Here is a 19,714-nt window from a genome sequence, read left to right as displayed (position 1 = left end):
GCTCCAGTAATCGTCTTGAGAGTAAAAATGGTGTGTGCGTGTACCACGCCAGGTCAGCGCATGCTTCCATTTGCCCTGGTGGGAGGAGGCACCAGACTGCTAGAATTATGGGGGAGCAGAGATTCCCTGGGGCAGGGACTGCAAAGGGGGAACCAGCTATGGGGGTGAGCCGAGGGTGCAGCAGCACTCCCCATCTCTCTTGGTGGGGGAATTGCACCTCCGCGTTGATCATCCCAGCCCGGCCACTGCTGTTTTGTGTGGCGCAGCCCAGCCGGGGGCCTCTGGGCTGCCCTGCGCCTCCCTCATGCCCATCCCGGGGGCCTGCGGGCAGAACACGCCGTCAGGAGCCGTCGCCAGTCAGATCTGGAGCGGCAGCTCGTTTGTTCCGCCCTGCGCAAATTCAATTGAATGTCTCGCTGTGGACAAGGAGAAAAAGATGTCGCCTGAATTATGCAGTGTGCACGTCGCTATTAGGAATAATAAAACCAAGCTGGAAAGGTGTGACTCGTGGGGGGGGGGCTTTCCTTCCTTGTGCCAGTGGCCATGATGCCTACTGTGCCGGCCACCTGGTCCCACAGAGCCCTCCCTTTGGAGCACCATGGAGCCCCACCGTCCCAGACGTGTGCCGAGCCTTGTCTCGTGGAGGGGTGCCCACGAACGTCCCCTCCACACCTGGATGCGCCAGCCCAGCTTCTGCCGTTCTGGGGGCGGGCCTGGCCGGGTGCAGTTCTGCCCTGCCTGGGTCCGTGCACGTGCCGTCCCTGCGCGCGAACCATCCGTTCAGCCAGCTTTCTCGTGCTGGTTGCCCCGGGAGGTGGGGAGAACCGTCTTCCTCTGCGCTGTCTTGCTCGTGCCATTAACTGCAATGGCTTTTATTATTGCCTTTCACCACCCAAAGCCTGCCAGGCATCAATTGACCCATTTCCCAGACCGAACGCCAGGCCTGTCCTTGTTTGGCTGTGGGGGTCTCCTCCCGTTTCCCCGTTTTCTGGATTAAACTAAGATGCCAAAAGCCAGCACAGCCAGGAAACAAAAAAAGATAAGATTTGATTGGCTCGCACGTCCTTTTCTCTTCAGTGCAGGTCTGGAAACGCAGGAGAACAAACAAATCTGGAATGTGTCACTTTAAAAAGTTTTTAAGCGTTATGAAGAAATCCCCCACTGCCAAACACAGATGGAGGATCTGAAATCCGCATGATTGTCCCATAATGAGAGGCTGGTGCGGTTGGCAGTGCCCAGCCGGCGATGTGCCGTGCGCATTAAACCCTTCCCGTGGCTGGATCTCTTGCATGGCAATGCATCCTTGGGTTACCCATCCAATTGGCTACCTCGGCCGCCTCTCGAGTGACAAAGCCTCAGCTGTTATCAAGCACTTAGAGAGACTGGGCCGTTCTAATCCCTGGGCCGTGTGATTGTTTTACCCCATAATTTGGCACCGAGACGGCAGCTTACATGCTGCGATGCTAACCCTTCCTAGATGGCTGCGCGGGAGCTATTAGCCTAGTCCATTCTGAGAATTTGCCGGGGAGGCAGCAGAACTAACCGGCTGCCTCTGCCCCAGCGCTTTCCCCATGGGCGCCCAGAGGCCTCTTGGGGGAAGGTCCTCTTTCGGGGGGCCCTGCCCATGCAGCGGTTTGGGGGGCCTCCCTCTTTCTGCTCCCCCAGGAGGATCCCCCTTTGCCAGTGAGACAGGCTGGGCCTCCTCTTAGCATCCCTCCACAACAGGCTTGGATGCAACGTGTTTGGGATCTGTCAGGTAACGGCCCCGGAATGGAAGGCAATCTCTGCGCCGCCTGGACGCAGCCGCCGCCAAAGAGCAGGGAAGACTGCGCATTTTGGCAAGCCACGGAGCCTCCCCTAGAGAACAGCTGGGACAAAGAACGCGCTGTGTTCCGGCCCCGCTGCTTCTGCATCCCCAGGAGAGCCACAGCGTGCTAGAGTATAAAAGCACCGGTGGCACCACCACGTGCGCGCTTGCACGGGACAAGGGGGATGGCATCTTCCCCCTCTGAGGAGCTCCTGAGCCGGTTTCCTTCTTTGGGGGGGGGGGCGGGGGCGACGGGTTCGTTTGTCTCTGCTGGCAGGAAGGAGGTGCTGAGCCGGATCCCGGTCCTCTGTTCTGACTGGAGGCCAGATGTGCCAAGCCGCCCCCCCCCACTTGTCATTAAGCTGCTCGCCTCTGTAGGATGGTTACCTCGGAAGCAGGAGGAAGAGCATGGGGCGATAGAGGGAGCCTCGCGCTCTCCCCTTCTGCGTCCCCGCTCTCTGTTCTCGCAACAAGCCTGCCGGACCACCCTTCCCACAGAGATGCGAACCAAGAGGAGGAAAATCCCCAGAAATCTGTAACATCACGCTCCCCCCCCAACCTTTGAGGTGAAGCTGAAATGCTGAGAATGAGCTGTGGGCTCTTCCCACAACAGCTGGCATGCACGCGTGCACAGACACATACCCAGCACAGGCCTTCTTCCCTGGTGCCCCTCCGAGCCTCCCCCCATAGGCCTTGCTTATGGCTCTCTGGCTTAGCTTTGTCTTTCTTCTGGAGGCCGGGCACCGGTCCAGATGCAACGACCACCTACCATTTTCATTTTCTCTCTCGAGCCCCAAGGCATTCTCAGACACAGAGAAGATGTTGCTGGCAACCCGCCTCTTTGGGAGCACTTTGAAACTGACCCGCAGCTTAGGAGGGGCGGGAGGCTCCGCGGTGCCAGGGTGGGATTCGGCCCGCCGGCTGTGCCCCTGGGCCCACGCTGAGGAGCTCAGGATGGGGGGGGGAGAGAGGAATCACCCGGCTTCTTCCGTTCCAGCTTCCATGATTCACTGGACCCGGCAAATCAAGGACGTGCTGAGGGCCCAGGAGGCGGTCGAGAGCCGGGAGAGCTCGGGCCCCCTGGAGGAGATCGAGTTCTGGCGGAACCGCTGCACGGACCTCTCGGAGATCAGCAAGCAGCTGTGCCAGAAGGGGGTGAAGCACATCGAAAGCATCCTGGCGCTCTCCAAGTCCTCCTACGTGGCCCCCTTCCAGCGGCTCGCCAAACAGATCCAGGTCGGAGCCGGGGGAGGCCCAGAGGCTCCGGGAGGGAGCTGGCCAGAGGGCGAGGCCGGCCCCGGCGACCTTCACCCATTGCTCTTTGGTGTTGCTTTGCAGGACGGGTCCAAGGAGGCCCAGTCCAACCTCCGGTTCCTCTCCATCCTGAAAGAGCCGTTCCAGGAGCTGGCCACCTTGCAGCCCAAGGACATCCCCGAGAAGCTGCCGCACCTCATCAGCCTGGTCCGCATCGTGTGGGTCAACTCCCCGTACTACAACAGCCGGGAGAGGATCACGGCCCTTTTCCGGAAGGTTGGGACCGCCTTTCTCCTATTCCTCCTCCCCCCCGCCCCGCCGGCCCCCTTTTTAAAAACTTGTTAAAATCAAGTATTTCCAGACTGTTCTCCTGTTCAAAGCACGGGAGCCAAAGTGGCTTGCGAAACCTGGCGACGTTGTAAGGTTGCAAACACGCCCAGTAGAAACATGTGGAATCTGCCAGCGGGTCGTGAAAGCCGACCGGTAAAACGGCAGCCGTCCATTAGAAGCCTCGGAAAATCAAAAAAGCTTTGGGCCGCTTGACCCAAACAGTAAAAGCCGGCTGGTCCGGAATTCCAGAATTGTGGCATGACCTGAAAGCCCAACCCTTTCCTGCTCCCCACCTGCCTCTCCTCTGGGGATGGAGCTGATTGGGGCCTTCTCGGCAGGTCCACGTGGGAGAACAGGTGGCCGTCGGTCCACGTGCTTCGGGCCTTCAAAACCAGTGTTTCTCGGCCCTGGCGACTGGAAGGTGGGTGGACTCCAACTCCCAGAACTCCCCAGCCAGCTATGCTGGGAGTCGAAGTCCACCCACCTTCCAGTCGCCAGGGCTGAGAAACGCTGCTCTAGACAAAGGGATGGGATAGAGGGGGTTCTGAAATGGCTGCCTCTGCCTTCTCCTTAGATGAGCAATAAAATTATCCTGATGTGTTGCAAAGACATTTCCCTGGACCGGCTGTTTGAGGGCTACATCAACCCCACCCGCCAAACGCTCCACAGCTGCATCTCCTGCATGTCGTCCTGGAGGGAGTGCTACCAGCGGGCAGCCTACATGCACAACAAGTGAGAGCGCGGAGTCTGGGTGAAAGGCGGCCCCTGTCGGGGCGCTCGTCCGTCTAGTCCTGGTTTGTGGCTTTGTCCCCACATCTTCTGCCTTACGTTTTCGGTTGGAGCGTTGCCGGGGGCTGAGGAAGCAGGGTGCTCTGCCACGGAGCAACAGTCCTCCTCCATGAAAGAGCCTCAGGACATCTCAGAGGGCCTCCTTTGAGGACCTTCTCGTGGGAAGAACCGGGCCCTCTCCCTCCAACGTGGCCTTGCCTTCTGACCGGCCACTTGGCGTCCCTCCATCACAGTGTTTCTCAACCTTGGCGACTTTAAGGTGGCTGGGAAATTCTGGGAGTTGAAGTCCACGCATCTTAAAGTTGCCGAGGTCGAGAAACACTGCTCTGTCAGCTCAGCTGAACTCCAGTTTTTGCCCTCTCCACCTGTGAGCTTTACTAGACTTCTGCAAACCTTCGTATCCTTGCAAGCCATCCTTGCGTCCAGCACGCAAAGTCCAATGCAATTCCTGCGTTGTCTTTTCTTTGTTAAACTTCTCATTTCTCTGTTTCGCAGGATCCCGTCAGCCCCGTCCAACCCCATTTCCCTGGCCTTCCTCTTCCTTCCGGCCCGTTCGCTCACCTTTCGTTCATGTCTCTGGGGATTTGGGGCTCATTCGGTCTTTCTCTACGACCCAGCCACTTCGGTGTCGTTTGGCAAAGGGCTCCCTCCCATTTCTCTTACATCCCGCTCTTTCAGCATCTGTTCCTTCAGAACGCCAACCCTTCTCTTTCCTTACACGCCCTTCTTACGCACCCCCCCCCCACCGCCACGGCATTTAACTTACTTCTGTGCTTCTCCCGAGCCGCCCAATTCTCACTCCCATAGCGCAAGGTGGGCAGAAGCGCACTCTTGCACAGACACGTCCTTTTTTGCCAGACGTACCCTGCTCACAACAGACCACGCGTAGCTGCCACTTTCTATCAGCATCTGCATGCTTTAAAATGTCTCCATTTTCACATCTTCAGTAAGCGTTCTGCCAAGATGTACACAAATACATCTCTTCCCTTGTTTTCTACCATTTACGTGTAACTCGCAGTTGTTCGCTTCGTTTTCCCTGTCAAACACAGCTACTTTGGCCTTTGAGGCATTCAGTTTCAGGCCCAAACCTCGTTGCACGTGTTTGGTCTGTCTAACATTAAACATTTGGTTCTCAGCCAATCTGTAGAATCGTAGGGGCCCATACATGTCCCCAACCCACGCCGCTGTTCCTTCACCCCAAGCATTCCTTGTATATTCATCCGTAACTACGTCATGAAACAACTATGAAACAACCGAGACCGCATCACATATCGCAGTCTTACTCTCTGCTCCGAGCTGGATCGTTTGACAAGCCTCCATTCATGGAAGCTTCTCGCATCCAGCAACCAACCACCCACTCCGTATTTGGGCAACGTATTTCCCAGGCGTTTCTGAGCCTTTGCACTCCGTTGTATGCTGCTCTGAACCAGCCGAGTCCGACTTTAGGCTTGATTTCTCTAATTCATAGGTTCCTCAGTGAGTTGCCGAGGAGTACATTTGCTCCCTCCTGCCGCTCGATGCTTCCTAACTTAAGAGAGAAAGAGAAAAATGTTTAAATGCTTAAGAGAGAAAGCCAGAATGCTCCTCTGCCCCGGTATGCCACGCTTTGAAAACCCGGTCACCCCGGTCCGCTCTTGACCGGAAGGCCGCGAGGCACGCTCAGCGCCCCGTCCCGTCCCCCCCGCAGTGGTTGCCTTTACGCTTGTCACCTTCCCGTTCGTGTGGGAGAAGAATAGCGGCCGCCTCGCCTCGCCTGCGACCATAATAAAGTCCTTTATTCCAGCAGCGTTCTTGAACCGCCAGGCGCAGTCGCTCTTCGCGTACACGTTAAACAAATCACCCAGCCGTTCCGTAAGCAAATCGCATCAATGTTTTAACATTTACCCAGTTACTCCATCAACGCCTACCGCCTTGCTGTTTCGTGACAGTCCCGCGGCATTTACGGCTTCCTTTTCACCGGGTTTTTTCCGTTTCTCCCTCGGACGTGTATGGCATTCGCTTCAATCCTGTCCTTTAGCCACCCCTAAAATGCCTCTTCCCGCCTTTGCTCACTTCAGTGTCATCCCTGTTGTTTTTACTTCTACTGACTCTGCTGGAGGTTCTTGCCCAGCTCTCTTCACCCACTTCCAAAATTTCCATCGGATCGCTCTGCGTTTTCTCTGCCTCGTGGAGCCTCAGCTGTTCCTCGCTCCCTTGGACTTTCTCCCTGTAACATTACGCAACACGTTCCTTTCACCCCCATTTTGGGCAGCCGCCCTTCTCTTAAGCGCAGGCGCCCTCCTCCTCCTCCTCCTCCTCCTCCTCATCCCCACCCCCCCTCGTTTCACCATTTCACCAACCGTCCCGTGTCAGGTTTCCCACCTGTAGCGTCGTTCTTCTCCCTCCCTTGCAAGCAACTTCTGCAACCCCCCTCCTTCTGCCCACTGTCCATCCCTTCTGTGGGGAGATTCACCCATCTTCTAATCCTTCTTCACACGAGACTTGTGTTTCCTCTTCCTGTGCTTCCTCGACTTTGCTTCTAGATCCGTTCACATCTTTCCCTTTCTTCCCTGTCTGTTTCCCCCCCAGATCTACTCCTGACATTACCAAAACAGTGGTTTGTCCCATGTTTATAACCTCTGACCAACCTTGTATCCTTTGCTGATTCTCTCAGCTTTTCCTCATATCCCGTCAATTTCAGATTTATATTTACTCCTCTGCATGTGTAGGTATGAAGACTTGTGCTCAAACAACGTATCTGAAACATACCTTTTTCTAAACAGATGCTCTCCGATTCCCCATTCTTGTTCATCCTTGGGTCTCTGAATGGCGCAATCACTTTTACTGGTCTTTCTCATTTTCGCTTCCCCTTGCCTTCTTCTCCCCAGGGCTGAGAGAGCGGGACTGGCCCAAAGTCACCCCACTGGATTCCTGCCTCTGACAGGACTAGAACTCAGGGTCTCCTGGTTTCTAGTCTGGTGCTTTTAAGCACCCCAACAAACTGGTTTTGATTTATGTCACCTGGCAGAATAACTTCTTTCCCGGATTGCGGTTATTTAGAATTTTGCGCATTTTCTTCCCCAATTCATTCATGGTTCTTCCATTACTCTACCACCTTTTACAGGAGCGTAACATGGACCGTCACTGACTTCTGGTTTCTTCTTTTATACACACTTAACACAATCTAGACAAGACCAACTCACATTTTCTGACAAACCTACCTCCACTTTCACTTCCCAGCGTGTATGTACCAACTCCACAAAATCAGACAATCTTAATTCAGGCCTGTTTCCTTCCTCTTCCTCTTAATTGCACAAAATGAACCATAAATCTCTTTTTTCCATTTCATTTGTTAATTTGTATGACCATGTAACGATTCCTTTTACATCCCAGGTCTCCGTCTACCGTATGCCAGGGTCTCCAGCAGATTGGTCCACAAAGACTGGCCTCGGCCACCCATCGTGGCTTTGGTCAGTCAGGGTTCTCACATAACACTTTTTAGTAAGACACAGAAAGGGCAGGCCAGGTGACCAGCCTTAGTCACACAGACAGCACCTGCAGCGTTCCCTAGGGATGATACCAGTCAGCAATAACTGAGCCCAGGCTTTGCCCCAGACATGCTTCCCCTAATTCGTACAAGCTAGGATGTCTAACCTGGTACTCAAGGGGCATATTTGTTGATTTTGCTCTCTGAATGATCCATGATTCTGGCCACACGAAGCTGCTGCAGATGTGGCCTTGAGCCTCCGCAGTCCTTGGTGTGGCTCTGTAGGAGCTTGCAGACCTTGGCTTTTAAGCAGGGTGCCGTTGTAACTGAAATGATCAGTGAGCTGCAGGGGTGGGGTGGGGTGAATCCTGCAATTCTTGGCTTCCCCAGTTCTGTTCCAGTGCTGCTTCCCTGAAACAACCTCCCCCCACCCACCCCGGCTTCTCTGTACTTCAGAAATAATGCAACATAATCCATCATTATGATTAGGGATGTCAGCTTTAAGTGGTTCCCTGGTCCTTGACAATTAAGTCTAAGTGTTACTTGTCTGCTTCAAATTCAAATTACTGGGGCTGGATCAATATCAGGCAAGGTACAAAGGCATTTAAGATGGGAGCAGCGCGGCCAGGCTGGGATTAGGCTCTTGAGCCTTGTTCCTGGGGTGAGGGTCCTGTGCATTCGCTGATTAGCTGATTTCTTCGGAAACCTCTCGCCCACATGGGGGGAGAAGCGGGAGGGAAAAGGAGATTGGCAAAGAGGAGGGAACGGGCTTGTCCCCTTCTCTCCATGGCCAAGGCCCCTGTTTTCCTAAGGCCCGGATGTCCGGCAGGGTGCTTGCGAGAGGTGGCCGTGAGGAAGGCAGGGCCAGCTTGCTGAACATCTGACTCCTCTAACAGGCTTTCTGGGAAGGGCTGGGTCCTGGACCAGACCAGCATCTTTGCCCAGGTCGATGCCTTTGTCCAGCGCTGCAAGGATCTCCTCGAGGTAAGCGTGGTGACCATCGAGAGTCGTCCCATGTTAGCTTCTTCACCTCAGGAACAATCCACGGCTGCTTGCGTCCTCGACGTCCAGACTGGATCTTCTGCAGAGCAGTGTGGATTCGCTGGATCTAGGATCCCCAGCCTGATGGGGAGCTCTCTGCTCACGCCTCATTTTCCACAGCTCTCTGGGTTCAGGCGGGGCAGAAAAATGGCGAGCTGAACCACACCCAGCGGGGTGATCACAGCAGCCTCCTTTTCCGGATAGGTCTGCGACAGCCAGCAGCACTTTGCACGCTGGGAAGATGGCAAGCAGACCCCGCTGCCCTGCTTCTTTGGCCACCAGGGCCCCCAGATGGCCCGGAGCTTGCTGGAGATAGAGGAGACATTCAACAAGTATCTCAACAACCTCCGAAACGTGAAAGGGGGGATCCTGGACGTGAAGAACACCACCTGGCATGAAGACTTCAGCCAGTGAGAAAGGGCCCAGCTCAGCGAGGGAGGCGTGCCTGAGCAGGCCCTGTGGGCCTTGGAGGGAGAGCTCGGGTGAGGCGGGCAGGGCAGGCCCAGGAGGCCTCCATGGAGAGCTGCGGGTGGCTCACCCCAGCCCTCTCCCTCCCTGTTGTGCCTTCCCGGGGGCATCAGCTTCCGTGCAGGAACCAAGGACCTGGAGGTCATGACCCAGAACTTGATCACTTCGGCCTTTGAGACAGTGAGGGGCGTGGAACAGGGGGTGGAGATCCAGGACATCTTCCATCACTTGTCGTCCCGAGAGGTATAGCTGAGCCAGCAACGTCCCTAGGCTGGCCTGGGGAGGCATGGGGCAGCTGGAGGGAGGGAAAGAGGGGCGCTTCCAAGAACGGCTGTGTCAGTGCTAAAGTGGCACCCTGGTGGACTTGTGCTCCGATGTCCTTAACCAGCAGTGGCCTGGGGAGAAGGCTTGGTCTGCCTTGGCCCGGCCCCTGCAGTGCCTGATGCGGACTTTAGGTCTGTTGGATGGTGCTCTCCATGCTTGGAAGGGTGGAAGCAGTGTCCTTCAGACTTGGCCACCTGAAGATCTGTGGACTTCAGCTCCCAGAAATCCCCAGCCAGCCATGCTGGGAGTTGAAGTCCATGCATCTTCCAAGTGGCCAAGTCTGAAAAACACCGGGTTAAAGGATGGTGGTGAGATCTGGGAGGAGCTTTACTCCCTTGGGAAGAGGGAATGCCACTGCAGGATTTTCAGGCCCGTTCCAGCCGGTGTCTTCTTGCTCCTTCAGGCCATCAAGCGCACCTTTGACAAGAAAACGGTCGACATTTACATGCTCTTCAACAGGGAGCTTTCCCTAGTCAACAAGGAACTGAGCAAAAAGGTTCCTTTCCTGCCACCGTACATGTGCCATTACTCAGGCATGGCCCACTGGATGCGCGCTCTGAGGCGGCGTGTTGACAGACCCATGGAGGTAAGGCTTGCACTTCAAAGCCTTGGTCAGCAACTGTGGAGGTGACGTCTCCCACACCTTTCCAGCCTGGATGCCCCTGAGCTCCTGGCTCAGTCGGGTATTGCCCAGGATGATGGCAAAGGTATTTCCAGACAGTTTGGCCGACGGGTGCAGCCAAGGCCAGACCGGACTCGGGTCAGCGGTCAGCCCCCCTTGTGCCGTCTTGCAGAATGCAGGTCTGGCCTTGTTCCCCATCACCAGGTTATACACTAATATGGTGGAGAAATGGTAAATACTGCTCTGCATGTGAGGACTGTCTTCCCACTGTGATGCACATTAAACGGGGTGGAAGAATCGTCCCAGCCATCCTGTCCACTGGCCAGCAAAAACCATTTGGGCCTTTGTATGGCCACAATCGCTGCTTGCTATTCATCGGGCACCCTCATCAATTTTTTTGTCTATTTCTCAGCTATTTACCTCAATAACATCCTCCGCTGCTGAGTTCCTTTTGGCAGGTTTAATTATACGCTGGGTAGAAACAAAACGGCATTCCAGCCATCAATCAAACCCCCCCTCACCACCACCACCCCGTGCCCACTTGAAAATTGAAATTGACAAATCTGTGTTAGGATGCAAAGCAAACTCTGGGTAAATTGGTTTCCTCTGAAATTCCTTGCCCAAACCTCCCTCCAGGACGCATCTCTTTATGCTTATATTAACTGGCAAGTTCCTGGACCCCGAAAGACGCTTCTGTGCCTCGCTTAAGATGTGTGGCGTGTAAGATGTGCCAGTCCCAAATCGCAGCTCCTGGCAGGCAAAGAGAATGTGCGCAATCAGGGTTGGTGTCTGTCTCTGGCCCAGGATTTCTTGGATGGAGGGGCGGGAGGGGGGGGGGACATCAACACTTGAGCCCACCTGGAGGCAGGCAAGACTCCTGATGCCAAAGTGCTACAGAAGGGGCTGAAATGAAATTGAAATGGCAGGCAGAGAAGGGAGTGTCATGGGGAGATTAGCTCTGGAGGGGGACGTCAAGGACCGGGAGCAGGGCAGACCTTAACATGGCTAAGGAGGTCAGGGAAAGTAAGATTTTGGAATCCCACCCCATTTTTGAATCTCAGCTTGTTTCTCCTGAGTTTCTACTGCTCCCGGCTGGCCTCTTGCTGGAGGTCAAATGCTTCAGGGCGGTGTGTTTCAAACTTGGCAACTGGAAGACGTGTGGACTTCAACTCCCAGAATTCCCCAGCCAGCCTGGCTGGCTGGGGAATTCTGGGAGTTGAAGTCCACACGTCTTCCAGTTGCCAACACTGCTTTAAGACGACCATCCCAGATCCCTAGCGCCTTCCTTTCTTCCTAAGTGGCCCGTAGCGTCTTGTCCTCCCCGGCAAGGAAACGCACCGGCAATAGGGGTTTTTCTATTGCTGTTCAGTCATTCGGTCGCTTGCGGATCTTTGTGACCCAACATTGTTTTGCCAGGAGTGCCGGCTAGCGACCCCCTTAGAGCTCTTCTGAGCTCCTGCTTGTCTCATCTGCAATGCTGGCTCTGCCTTCTGTTTTTCTCTTTTTCACTTGCCTTCGTTTTCCCAAGCATCAGGGTTAGCGTTCCGAGTCCAAAACATTTAAGCTTTGGCTGCAGTGTTTCCAGCGGGCCATCTGGTTTTACTCCTTTTTGCCGTCCCAGGTTTCCTTCAGCACCACAGTTTAAAGGCATCGGGTGTTCTTCGTCTGGCCTTTCTGAGGGTCGACCTTTCGCACTGGGTGTGGGAAGACCAGGGTCTTGACAAAGGGACCGCTTCGTTGTCAGTATGATGTCTCCCCCCGTTAGTATTTAACCTAGCACGCTCATAATTTTTTTCCAAGGAGCTGACATCTCTTCCTTTCACGGGAATTTTCAGCCTGGGAAGACCAAGTCTGCTACTGCTTCTCTGCGTTGGGGTGGACTTGCCTGCTGGCCTAATCAGCAGCTTCATCCCACTTGCGCAGATAAAGGGGCGAAGAAGTTGATAGCCGGGCCCGGATCCCGGCTGCAGAAAAGGCTGAAGAATTCTTTGGCCCGTGAAGGATGTTAATCATCAGCCTGGGTTGGGTGAACCAGCCTCCTGCGTGTCTCCAATCTCAGCACAGAACTGCTAGGCTTCCTGGCTGCCTTCTGTGCGGGTCCACCATGGCTTCCTCACCACGTCCCCACCCTGTCCTCAGTCTCTCTTCCCCACCTTCCTGCCTTGGCCTCCTGTTGGTGTCACCTGCTGCTCACCTTCAGCCCTACGAGCTAGACCAGCTCAGAAAACTGACTCCACAGGAAGACTAGCTCTGCTTTCTTCCTCAGCCTTAGCAACTTTAAGATGCATGGACTTCAACTCCCAGAATTCCCCAGCCTCCCTCTTATACCCCCACTGAGTCAGGAGGAGCCAGTATGCAGACTGCATACCATTCCCCAATTGGTCATATGGGCTGTGACTTATGGGAGTTGTAATCGGAAGCATCTGAGGGTACCAGGTTGCCCATCCATGGACAGAAAGCAGGGTGGCTACTCAGATTACCTCTACAGAATGGCCGGGCCGGATTTTGGAGAGGAGAGATGAGTTGGCTGCTCTGTTCGTTGGCTGCTCACCCTCCTGTCGTTCTTGGAAGGGCCTTGGTGCTGCTCCCCCACCCCCGGTTCTGCGCCCCTCGCCAGCACTGATGAAGCAACCCCCTGCTAGGAGAGGCAGCGTGTAGCCACTGACTCAACTGCGCCAAGGACAGCTGGTTTTTAAAAACATTCCTTGCTTTATCTTGGCACCAATAATTGGCCCGATTTTTCTAGGTGACATATGTTGTTTTCTTTATAACACCCACCAGAAAGGGTCTAATGGGCAACGGGAAATTTATTTTCCAACTTCCTGTTGACCAAGCAGAGAACTTGGGGAGCAAAAGATTTGGGGAGTGGAACGCTGGAGCCCCGGACTGGGAGTTGGAAGCAGCCACGGGTGTGCGACCAGAACCACTGCTTTTGCACACAGGCGCACAAAGACCTCGGGTGTCACTGGTAGGATTTCACACACAGGCACGGCCACCTTTTTCAGTCCCTTCCGACGCACAAGTGGGCTGTATCTGCAGGGAGTTAGTTTAGGCCTCCTGTCCCATTCTGGCCGCTCCTGACCCAACTTTCCCCACCACCGCCGTTCGGCAGCACGTTGTATTATAACCCGGGCCCTGCATGGGGCAAAACTAAGCACAGCATCTTTTTGCCAATAAGCATTCTCTGTGTGCCGCTGCGTACACATTTAAAGTGGTGAGTTGGGCAGGTGCAGACGCCCTTCCAGTCAGGATTTTGCAGCGCCTCCCTTGGCGGAAATAAGAACTCCTGAAAATGTCCCGTAGCCTTTCTGACCGTGGCTTTTGGAATTTTTTCCCACTCTTTCTTGCAGAGCCCTTCTAGCTCAGACGTTGCACACACTGCCCGTCTGAGATCTCCCCACGGATGTTGGGTAGGGCACAAAGGACCGTTCCAAAGCTGTTGTCTTCCTTCTCGTTGCTCCGTATCTTTCCTTCCCTTCGTGGATGATTGGGAGGTACGTTCGCACGCAAGTGAACAGCTCCCCTCCTTTTCTCTTCGGCCAGTGCCTCAGCAAGGCCCACTTCATCCCTCACATCGGGACCGGGGAAGAGAGCTTCCAGACCTATCAGCTGCTGGTGCAGGCCGTGGATGAGATCGAGAGAAGGACCTTCCAGGAGTGGACCCAGGGCCTGGGCAAGGACAGCTTAAAGCGCCTGGACACCCCGCTGCTCGTCGTGAGTGCTGAGAAGCCAGGAATGCTGGACATCAATTTTGACAAGTGAGTGAGAGGTCGGGGAACAACCGGGGCAGACGTCTGTCTCCCTGGCACTCCCCCACTGCCTCATCGGCCCTTCATGCTTCCTCTCCTTTCCTAGGCACTTGCTGAAATTGTTTGTGGAAATCCACTACTGGGAGAGGGTGCTCTTTGAGATCCCCCACTACGTGGTGGAGGTGTACGAGCGGAAAGAGGACTTGAGGAACCTTCGGGAGAACTTGCTGCTGGTGGCCCGAGACTACAACAGGTCAGCTGCCTGCCTGTGTGGGGCGGGGAAGGTTCTCACAACCGCCTTCCCACATTGGCATAGCTGTTGTGGGAAGGAGCTCTGCAGATTTGACGTGCCCCCTCCCTCCCGTGGGAGAGCCTCCCTCCCTCCAGCTCACGCAGGGCAAACAATCTGGGCTCCTAGCCACGACAGTGGCCCTTTGCCTGGCGGCTCTGTTGGCTGGAAGGTGGTCCAGAAGATGGAACTGATCGAAACCAGATAAAGCAAAGCGGCTCGGCCTAGTGGTTAAGGCGCTGGGCTAGAAACCAGGAGTCTGTGAGTTCTAGTCCTGCCTTAGGCACGAAAGCCGGCTGGGTGACCTTGGGCCAGTCCCTCTCTCTCAGCCCAGCCCACCTCACAGGGGTGTTGCTGCGGGGAAAAGAGGAGGGGGAAGGAGTATTGGGAACGTTCCCCGCCTTGAGCTATTTATAAAAATAATACAGAAGGGCTTAAAAAAAAATCTAAAAAAGAAAACTGCATCACCTGGGTTGTCCTCTGCCCCCAGGGGAGAGAAGAAAGCCTTCCTGAGATAGTTTTCTGGAGGTGTGCTTGGCAAGGAGGGTCCCTGTTTTTTTCAAGCGCGACATAGAGGCATTTCCCTGCTGAGGAAGCGGGGTTTGAAACGGGCTTTGTCTTGGCAGCTGTATTTTTGTCATGACACATGTGTAAGCGTTTCTTTTGTGCCTGCTTTCCTCTCCTTGGAAGTTAATTAGAGACCAAGCTGGTCTGGTGGGAGAGAATTGGGCCGCGTTCAGTCGCCTGCTTTCGTCAAATCTGCAGATCTCGGGAAAGATTGAAAGGGGCCTGTTTGTTAGGTCTTCCTTACGATGCCAGGAGTCTTCAGCCCGTGGGGATTACAGTTGACGTCGTCCATATCCAGCACGGGTTTGGGCCAAGGCGGCTGGGGGTAATGGGGCTTGTAGTCCAACACACCACCCTGGCAGGGACGACTGCGGGGAGGAGGTTCTAGGGGGAGGGGAGGACAACCTCGGCCGGGCTGTTGGTGCTCTTGGCAGACTCCTGTGTCCGGAAGCCGTCTCGCTCTGAAGATCCATGGCAGAGGGAGCCTCGAGGGACGTCCAGGGTTTGGTCGGGCAAAACTCGCCTGTGTCCTTAAGGAAACTTGGAGGTATTCGAGGCGGAGCAATTTGCACTGGCCTCCCTGCCAGAACCTGCAGCAGGGATGATTTATGGAAACGAGTAACATCTGGAGGAAGCCCGGCTGCTGCATAATGTATTTTGACGGAACGCATAACCCTTTGGCTGGCTGTGGTCTTGCGGGGAGGATGAGCCGGCGTGCTCAGGCCTTGCACCCACCGCTCTGCCCTCAGGATCCTCAGCATGCTGACCGCAGAGGAGAGGGGCCTCTTCCGGGAGCGCATCCGCTACCTCGACCGGAAGATCCAGCCCGGCTTGAAGAAGCTGCTCTGGTCCCTCAAAGGGGCCAGCACCATCTTCATCTCCGAGTGTCGCCTCCACGCCAGCAAGGTCAGGACAGGCGCTCCTTTGCCTTGGGCGTGAGGGTGCCCCGAGAGACGTGAAGGACCAGGATCCCCATCCCCAGACCGTCACGCCTCCCCGGGTGGCAGATGGCCCCCCTCCCAGCTGCTTTGTCCACCTGCGGCAGTGAGGCTGTGAAAGACCGCACAGCGTGGCAGGTCTCCGCTCCTCCCGAGAGTCTGCTCGGGCACGGATGTCCCTGCCCCGCTGAACGCGGGAGCCCTGGCATCACGCCTTCCCCTGTCTCTGACGCACCTGTCCTCAGCTGGGCTTCACCTCTGCCTTGCTTGGCCTCTCCTGTAACCGTCAGGCCGCCTCCTGCCTCCACGCTGCCTCCAGGGCAGAGAAGATTCTCTGGATGGCCCTCCTGGTCTCTTGGGTCTGCCGTGCCTTCTCCGGTCTTCTCCCGTGCTCACTGGGACCTCCCCTCCATCTTCTCCCTGATGCCCTCCCTCCCTCTCCCTTCCCACAGGTGCAGAACATCGTGAACGAGTACAAAGCTGCCACGTTGGCCATCGCTTGCCGGGCCCAGCAGATGAGCGAAGTTCTGCTGGTACGGATCACTGGCAAGCGGATCTACAATGACCTGGAGTTTGAGGAGGACCAGAAAGACCACCGGGACCTGGTGCAGAAGAAGCTGGTCACCTTCCACGAGGACAGCCTCGCCATCATGCGGCAGACGTACGAAGTCTTCAAGAACGACGGGGCAGAGGTGAGGGAGAGCAGCAAACGCCCTTTGGCGAGGGGGATCCACGGGAGCAGCGTGCTTGAAGGACGCTGGGCTGGTGGAGGCCCCGAAGCCCCCGTGGCGCTGCTTTCAGGAACTGCTGGCAGCTGGAAATCGGTGGCCAGAGATGCGCTGGAACAGCTGCCTGGGGAGAAGCCCTGGCATCCCAGCGAACGGCGCCCTGTGCAGCTGAAGGGGACAGATTGCCCCTTAATCTGGTGGTGCCCAGCAGCTGTCCTTGCCACAGGACTCGAAGGCAGGGCAGCACAGTTAGGAGCCTCTCTTTCTCAGTGGGCCTGCTCTGCGGATTCCCACCCGGTGTGTTCTGATGCCGGCCGGGCCCCGCTTCCCCGCTCTGTCCCAACAGGTCCAGCAGCACTGGTTCAACTACACCATCCGGATGGACAGGATGATGGAGGACGCCCTGCGGCTGAACGTCAAGTGGTCCCTGATGGAGCTCTCCCGGGCCATCAACGGAGATGGCAAGACCAGCCCCAACCCGCTCTTCAGGGTGAAGGTCATTCTGCAGGACAACTTCCCCGGGCAGACCCCCCAGGTGAGCCTCCCAGCTCTTCTGAAATCTCAGAGCAGCCTCTTCCTCCTGAAGGCAACTGTGACGGGGAGCGTGTGAAATCGGGTGCAAACGAAGCTCTTCCTGGTTAGAGCAGTGCCTGTCCCAGCACCAAAGGACAATGTGTCCTTCAGAGCTCTCTTGGAGAGTCCTTCAGGTTCTTGGTGAAGAAGTCTGGGTAGCTCCATCTTCTCCTGGACTTGTGGGCCTGGCCTCAGCAGCTGCCACGCGATCCCTGGAAAAGGGGTGTTTTGTTACTAATGGAGTTCTGTGTCCGTGACCCAAAATTTAATCTGGGCTTAAAAATACTGCAGCAATTTTCCTTCTTCCTGCCCTAGCCCTGTTTCTCAGTGGTCTGTTCTTCTTCAGCCCCCTTGTGGCCTCTGGTCCATTTTGACTCACCAGCCGGTTTCTGCCCTCCCAGGTGGAGTTCTCCCCCTCGCTCCTACAGCTGGCAAACATGGTCAATGACATCAGCACCCACTTGATCTTCAGCATCTCTGTCTTCCGCCACCTTCCAGAGATCCTCGTCCGGCGCAAGTTCCCCCGCGACCCCATTTCTGCCCTTGTGGGTAAGGCAGCCTCCTTGCGTGGGTCGCTTGTCGTCCCCCTGGGGTCTGTGGGGCATTCAGACCCAGGTCTTCAGAGACATATCTCGCCGGGTGCGTGCAGACGCCGGGGTCTCTGTGTTCCCTCCTTCCTGGCTTAGATGAACACGATAGCCCGTCGCAGCCCAGAGCTTGTCTTGAATGAAGCCCGGTGTAAAGGCAGCGATGGGGAGGTGGGAGCCAGCAGTTCCCGCCCTAGACAGTGTCGCTGTGTACCACATAGCTGGGAATGCCATGGCCAAGCAGTTATGGATGCAACACCTCTGCTTTTTGAACCAAACTAGTTACCAGTGGGCTTCCGGGTGCAAGTCATGGGGCTGGTTCCCACCGACACAGCTGTACAAGGCACCTCTCTCTTGCTGTTTCTGCCCATTCCGCAAGGTCAGAGCCAGGATGCTCCAGGGCCCAGCTGTTAAACCCTGTCAACTGACGGGACCCAGGGAGTCCACCTTTTCTGGGGCAGAACCAGAGTGCCCCTTTCCCAGGCCTTGGGCCAGAACCACGAGCTGCCTTGGCGAAGGGTTCTCCTCTCTCTTCCCACCTCTCCTGTTGTTTCCTTCCTCCCAAGGCCATCAGGAGAACGGCTGAGGGTCCCTTAGCTCAGAAAGGCAGAAGGAAAAAGCCTAGAGTTAAAGGGATGAGCAGGGACTGCCTGAGATTCTCCTCCAAGTGCCAAAAAGGGGTTCGGGGTCTGGAGAACGGCCACTTGCCACACAGCCATGGCGCAGCACCCAGTGCTAGAGCAGGCGTGATGCTCCTGCATAAAGGCACAGTTCTGCATTTATAATTTACTGTGGACGTATCTCCTTGGTCCTTCAAAGCAGGCAGCATCTTGGGGCGCTTAATAGAGATTTAAAGCAGGAGACAACAGAGAGTCAGTATGTTTAATGGACAACAATTCCAGAGAAGTGTTGTAAAATCACGAGTTCAGACAGAACGCCGAAAACACTGGGGGGAAGAAAACAGTTCACCGTCTTCCCCCAGGCTCCCTTTCGTGGCCTCTCTTTGGTTGACCGTTTGCAGGGCGCAAAGAGGGCAGGGGCGGACCCTTGGGCCTGGTGGAGCCACGGGGCTGCCAGCTGCCTTGCCTTGCCCACCTGGGCCACCCGCCTTCCTCGTGGTCCGAGATGCTGCCAGCGAAGGATGATTGTGATGTTGAGCAAAGGCAGGGCGGTGGAATGGCTTGGCACTTCTCCCAGGGCTCTGTTCCCGCTTTCCCAGGGGTTGCTGGCCGCTGACGCTCAGGGCCGGTTGTCTGCTGGGCTCTGTCGTGAAGGGGAGAGCAGAAACCGGTCTTTGATTTTGGCAGGATCGGTTAGTTCTGGGTGGGAAATGCATCAAGCCAGCTAGCTCATCACCGTGGCCTTCACGGTGTTCCACAGAAGGGCCGAAGGAGAGGATCGGGGAGCAGCCGGAGGGAGCCTCCGGCAATGCAGGAGAGGAGCAGGTTCTGGACTCCCGCCACGTGGAACTGTGTGAATGTGGAGGAAGAGCCCTCGCCTGCTCCCCGCTCTGGCTTTGCTCTGGCTTCAGCCTCCTCCTGGGCAGAGGCCCAGAAGGCTTCTGTGTTCTTCGGCGGCTGCTCTCCCGGTGCCCGGCTTCACGGAAGAGAGCACGCGAGGCTGGTGTGCATTCAGGCTGCTGGAAGCCCCATGGAAGTCTGGAGAGAGGAGCCCTGAGCCAGGCGGGCCTGCACCGATCCTCCCCAGCTGGGTCGGGTTCCTTCCCTGTTCTCTGAGAAGGGGAGGACAACAAGCCATTTTGTTCCCTTTTTCTAAAGGAAAACTCCCGAGGCTGGGAATGGCAGGGAAGACGTTGACCGGGAATGGTGCTGGGAAGGGGACGGGGTAAGACCGTGCCATGGTCCTAGCCCAACCTGGACCCGTAGCTTGGCGCCTTCCGCACATTGAATTTCAGCACATCTCAAGAGCTTTGTGCCCCAGCGCTGCAGACTCTTTTTTAAATCTGAGCAGCCCCCGTTCTGCAGAGCATCTTCTTCCGCTTGCAGATCCAGTGTGAATAGGCCGTTGTCCCATCAACTTTATCTTCTGTCCCACTCCCAGTTGTTCCTGGCATAGGATCTGCCTTTGGACACCTAACAAGCACCTTTCCTCGCAGACCCTCTTAATGCTGCAATCAGTTGGGGATTGTTTTGCACCAACGCCCACCCCTTTGCCCCTCCTG

The 19,714-nt window shown here is 55.9% G+C and overlaps 1 protein-coding gene across 1 annotated transcript in view; it reads left to right on the top strand.

Moving 5' to 3' along the window:
• DNAH2 (dynein axonemal heavy chain 2) overlaps positions 1–19,714 on the top strand; it is a 66,716-nt gene that overhangs the window by 3,683 nt on the left and 43,319 nt on the right. The window contains exons 4-14 of the mRNA XM_063301670.1: positions 2,805–3,043; positions 3,146–3,337; positions 8,892–9,097; positions 9,269–9,398; positions 9,883–10,065; positions 13,645–13,859; positions 13,957–14,103; positions 15,456–15,612; positions 16,097–16,336; positions 16,719–16,907; positions 17,347–17,494. Coding sequence (XP_063157740.1) covers positions 2,805–3,043; positions 3,146–3,337; positions 8,892–9,097; positions 9,269–9,398; positions 9,883–10,065; positions 13,645–13,859; positions 13,957–14,103; positions 15,456–15,612; positions 16,097–16,336; positions 16,719–16,907; positions 17,347–17,494 — 2,046 coding nt within the window. The remainder of the gene's footprint in view (positions 1–2,804; positions 3,044–3,145; positions 3,338–8,891; positions 9,098–9,268; positions 9,399–9,882; positions 10,066–13,644; positions 13,860–13,956; positions 14,104–15,455; positions 15,613–16,096; positions 16,337–16,718; positions 16,908–17,346; positions 17,495–19,714) is intronic.

The sequence above is a fragment of the Candoia aspera genome, chromosome 4 (genome assembly GCF_035149785.1).
Source record: "Candoia aspera isolate rCanAsp1 chromosome 4, rCanAsp1.hap2, whole genome shotgun sequence".
NCBI lineage: Eukaryota > Metazoa > Chordata > Lepidosauria > Squamata > Boidae > Candoia > Candoia aspera.
This window is presented reverse-complemented; position numbering and strand designations above follow the sequence as displayed.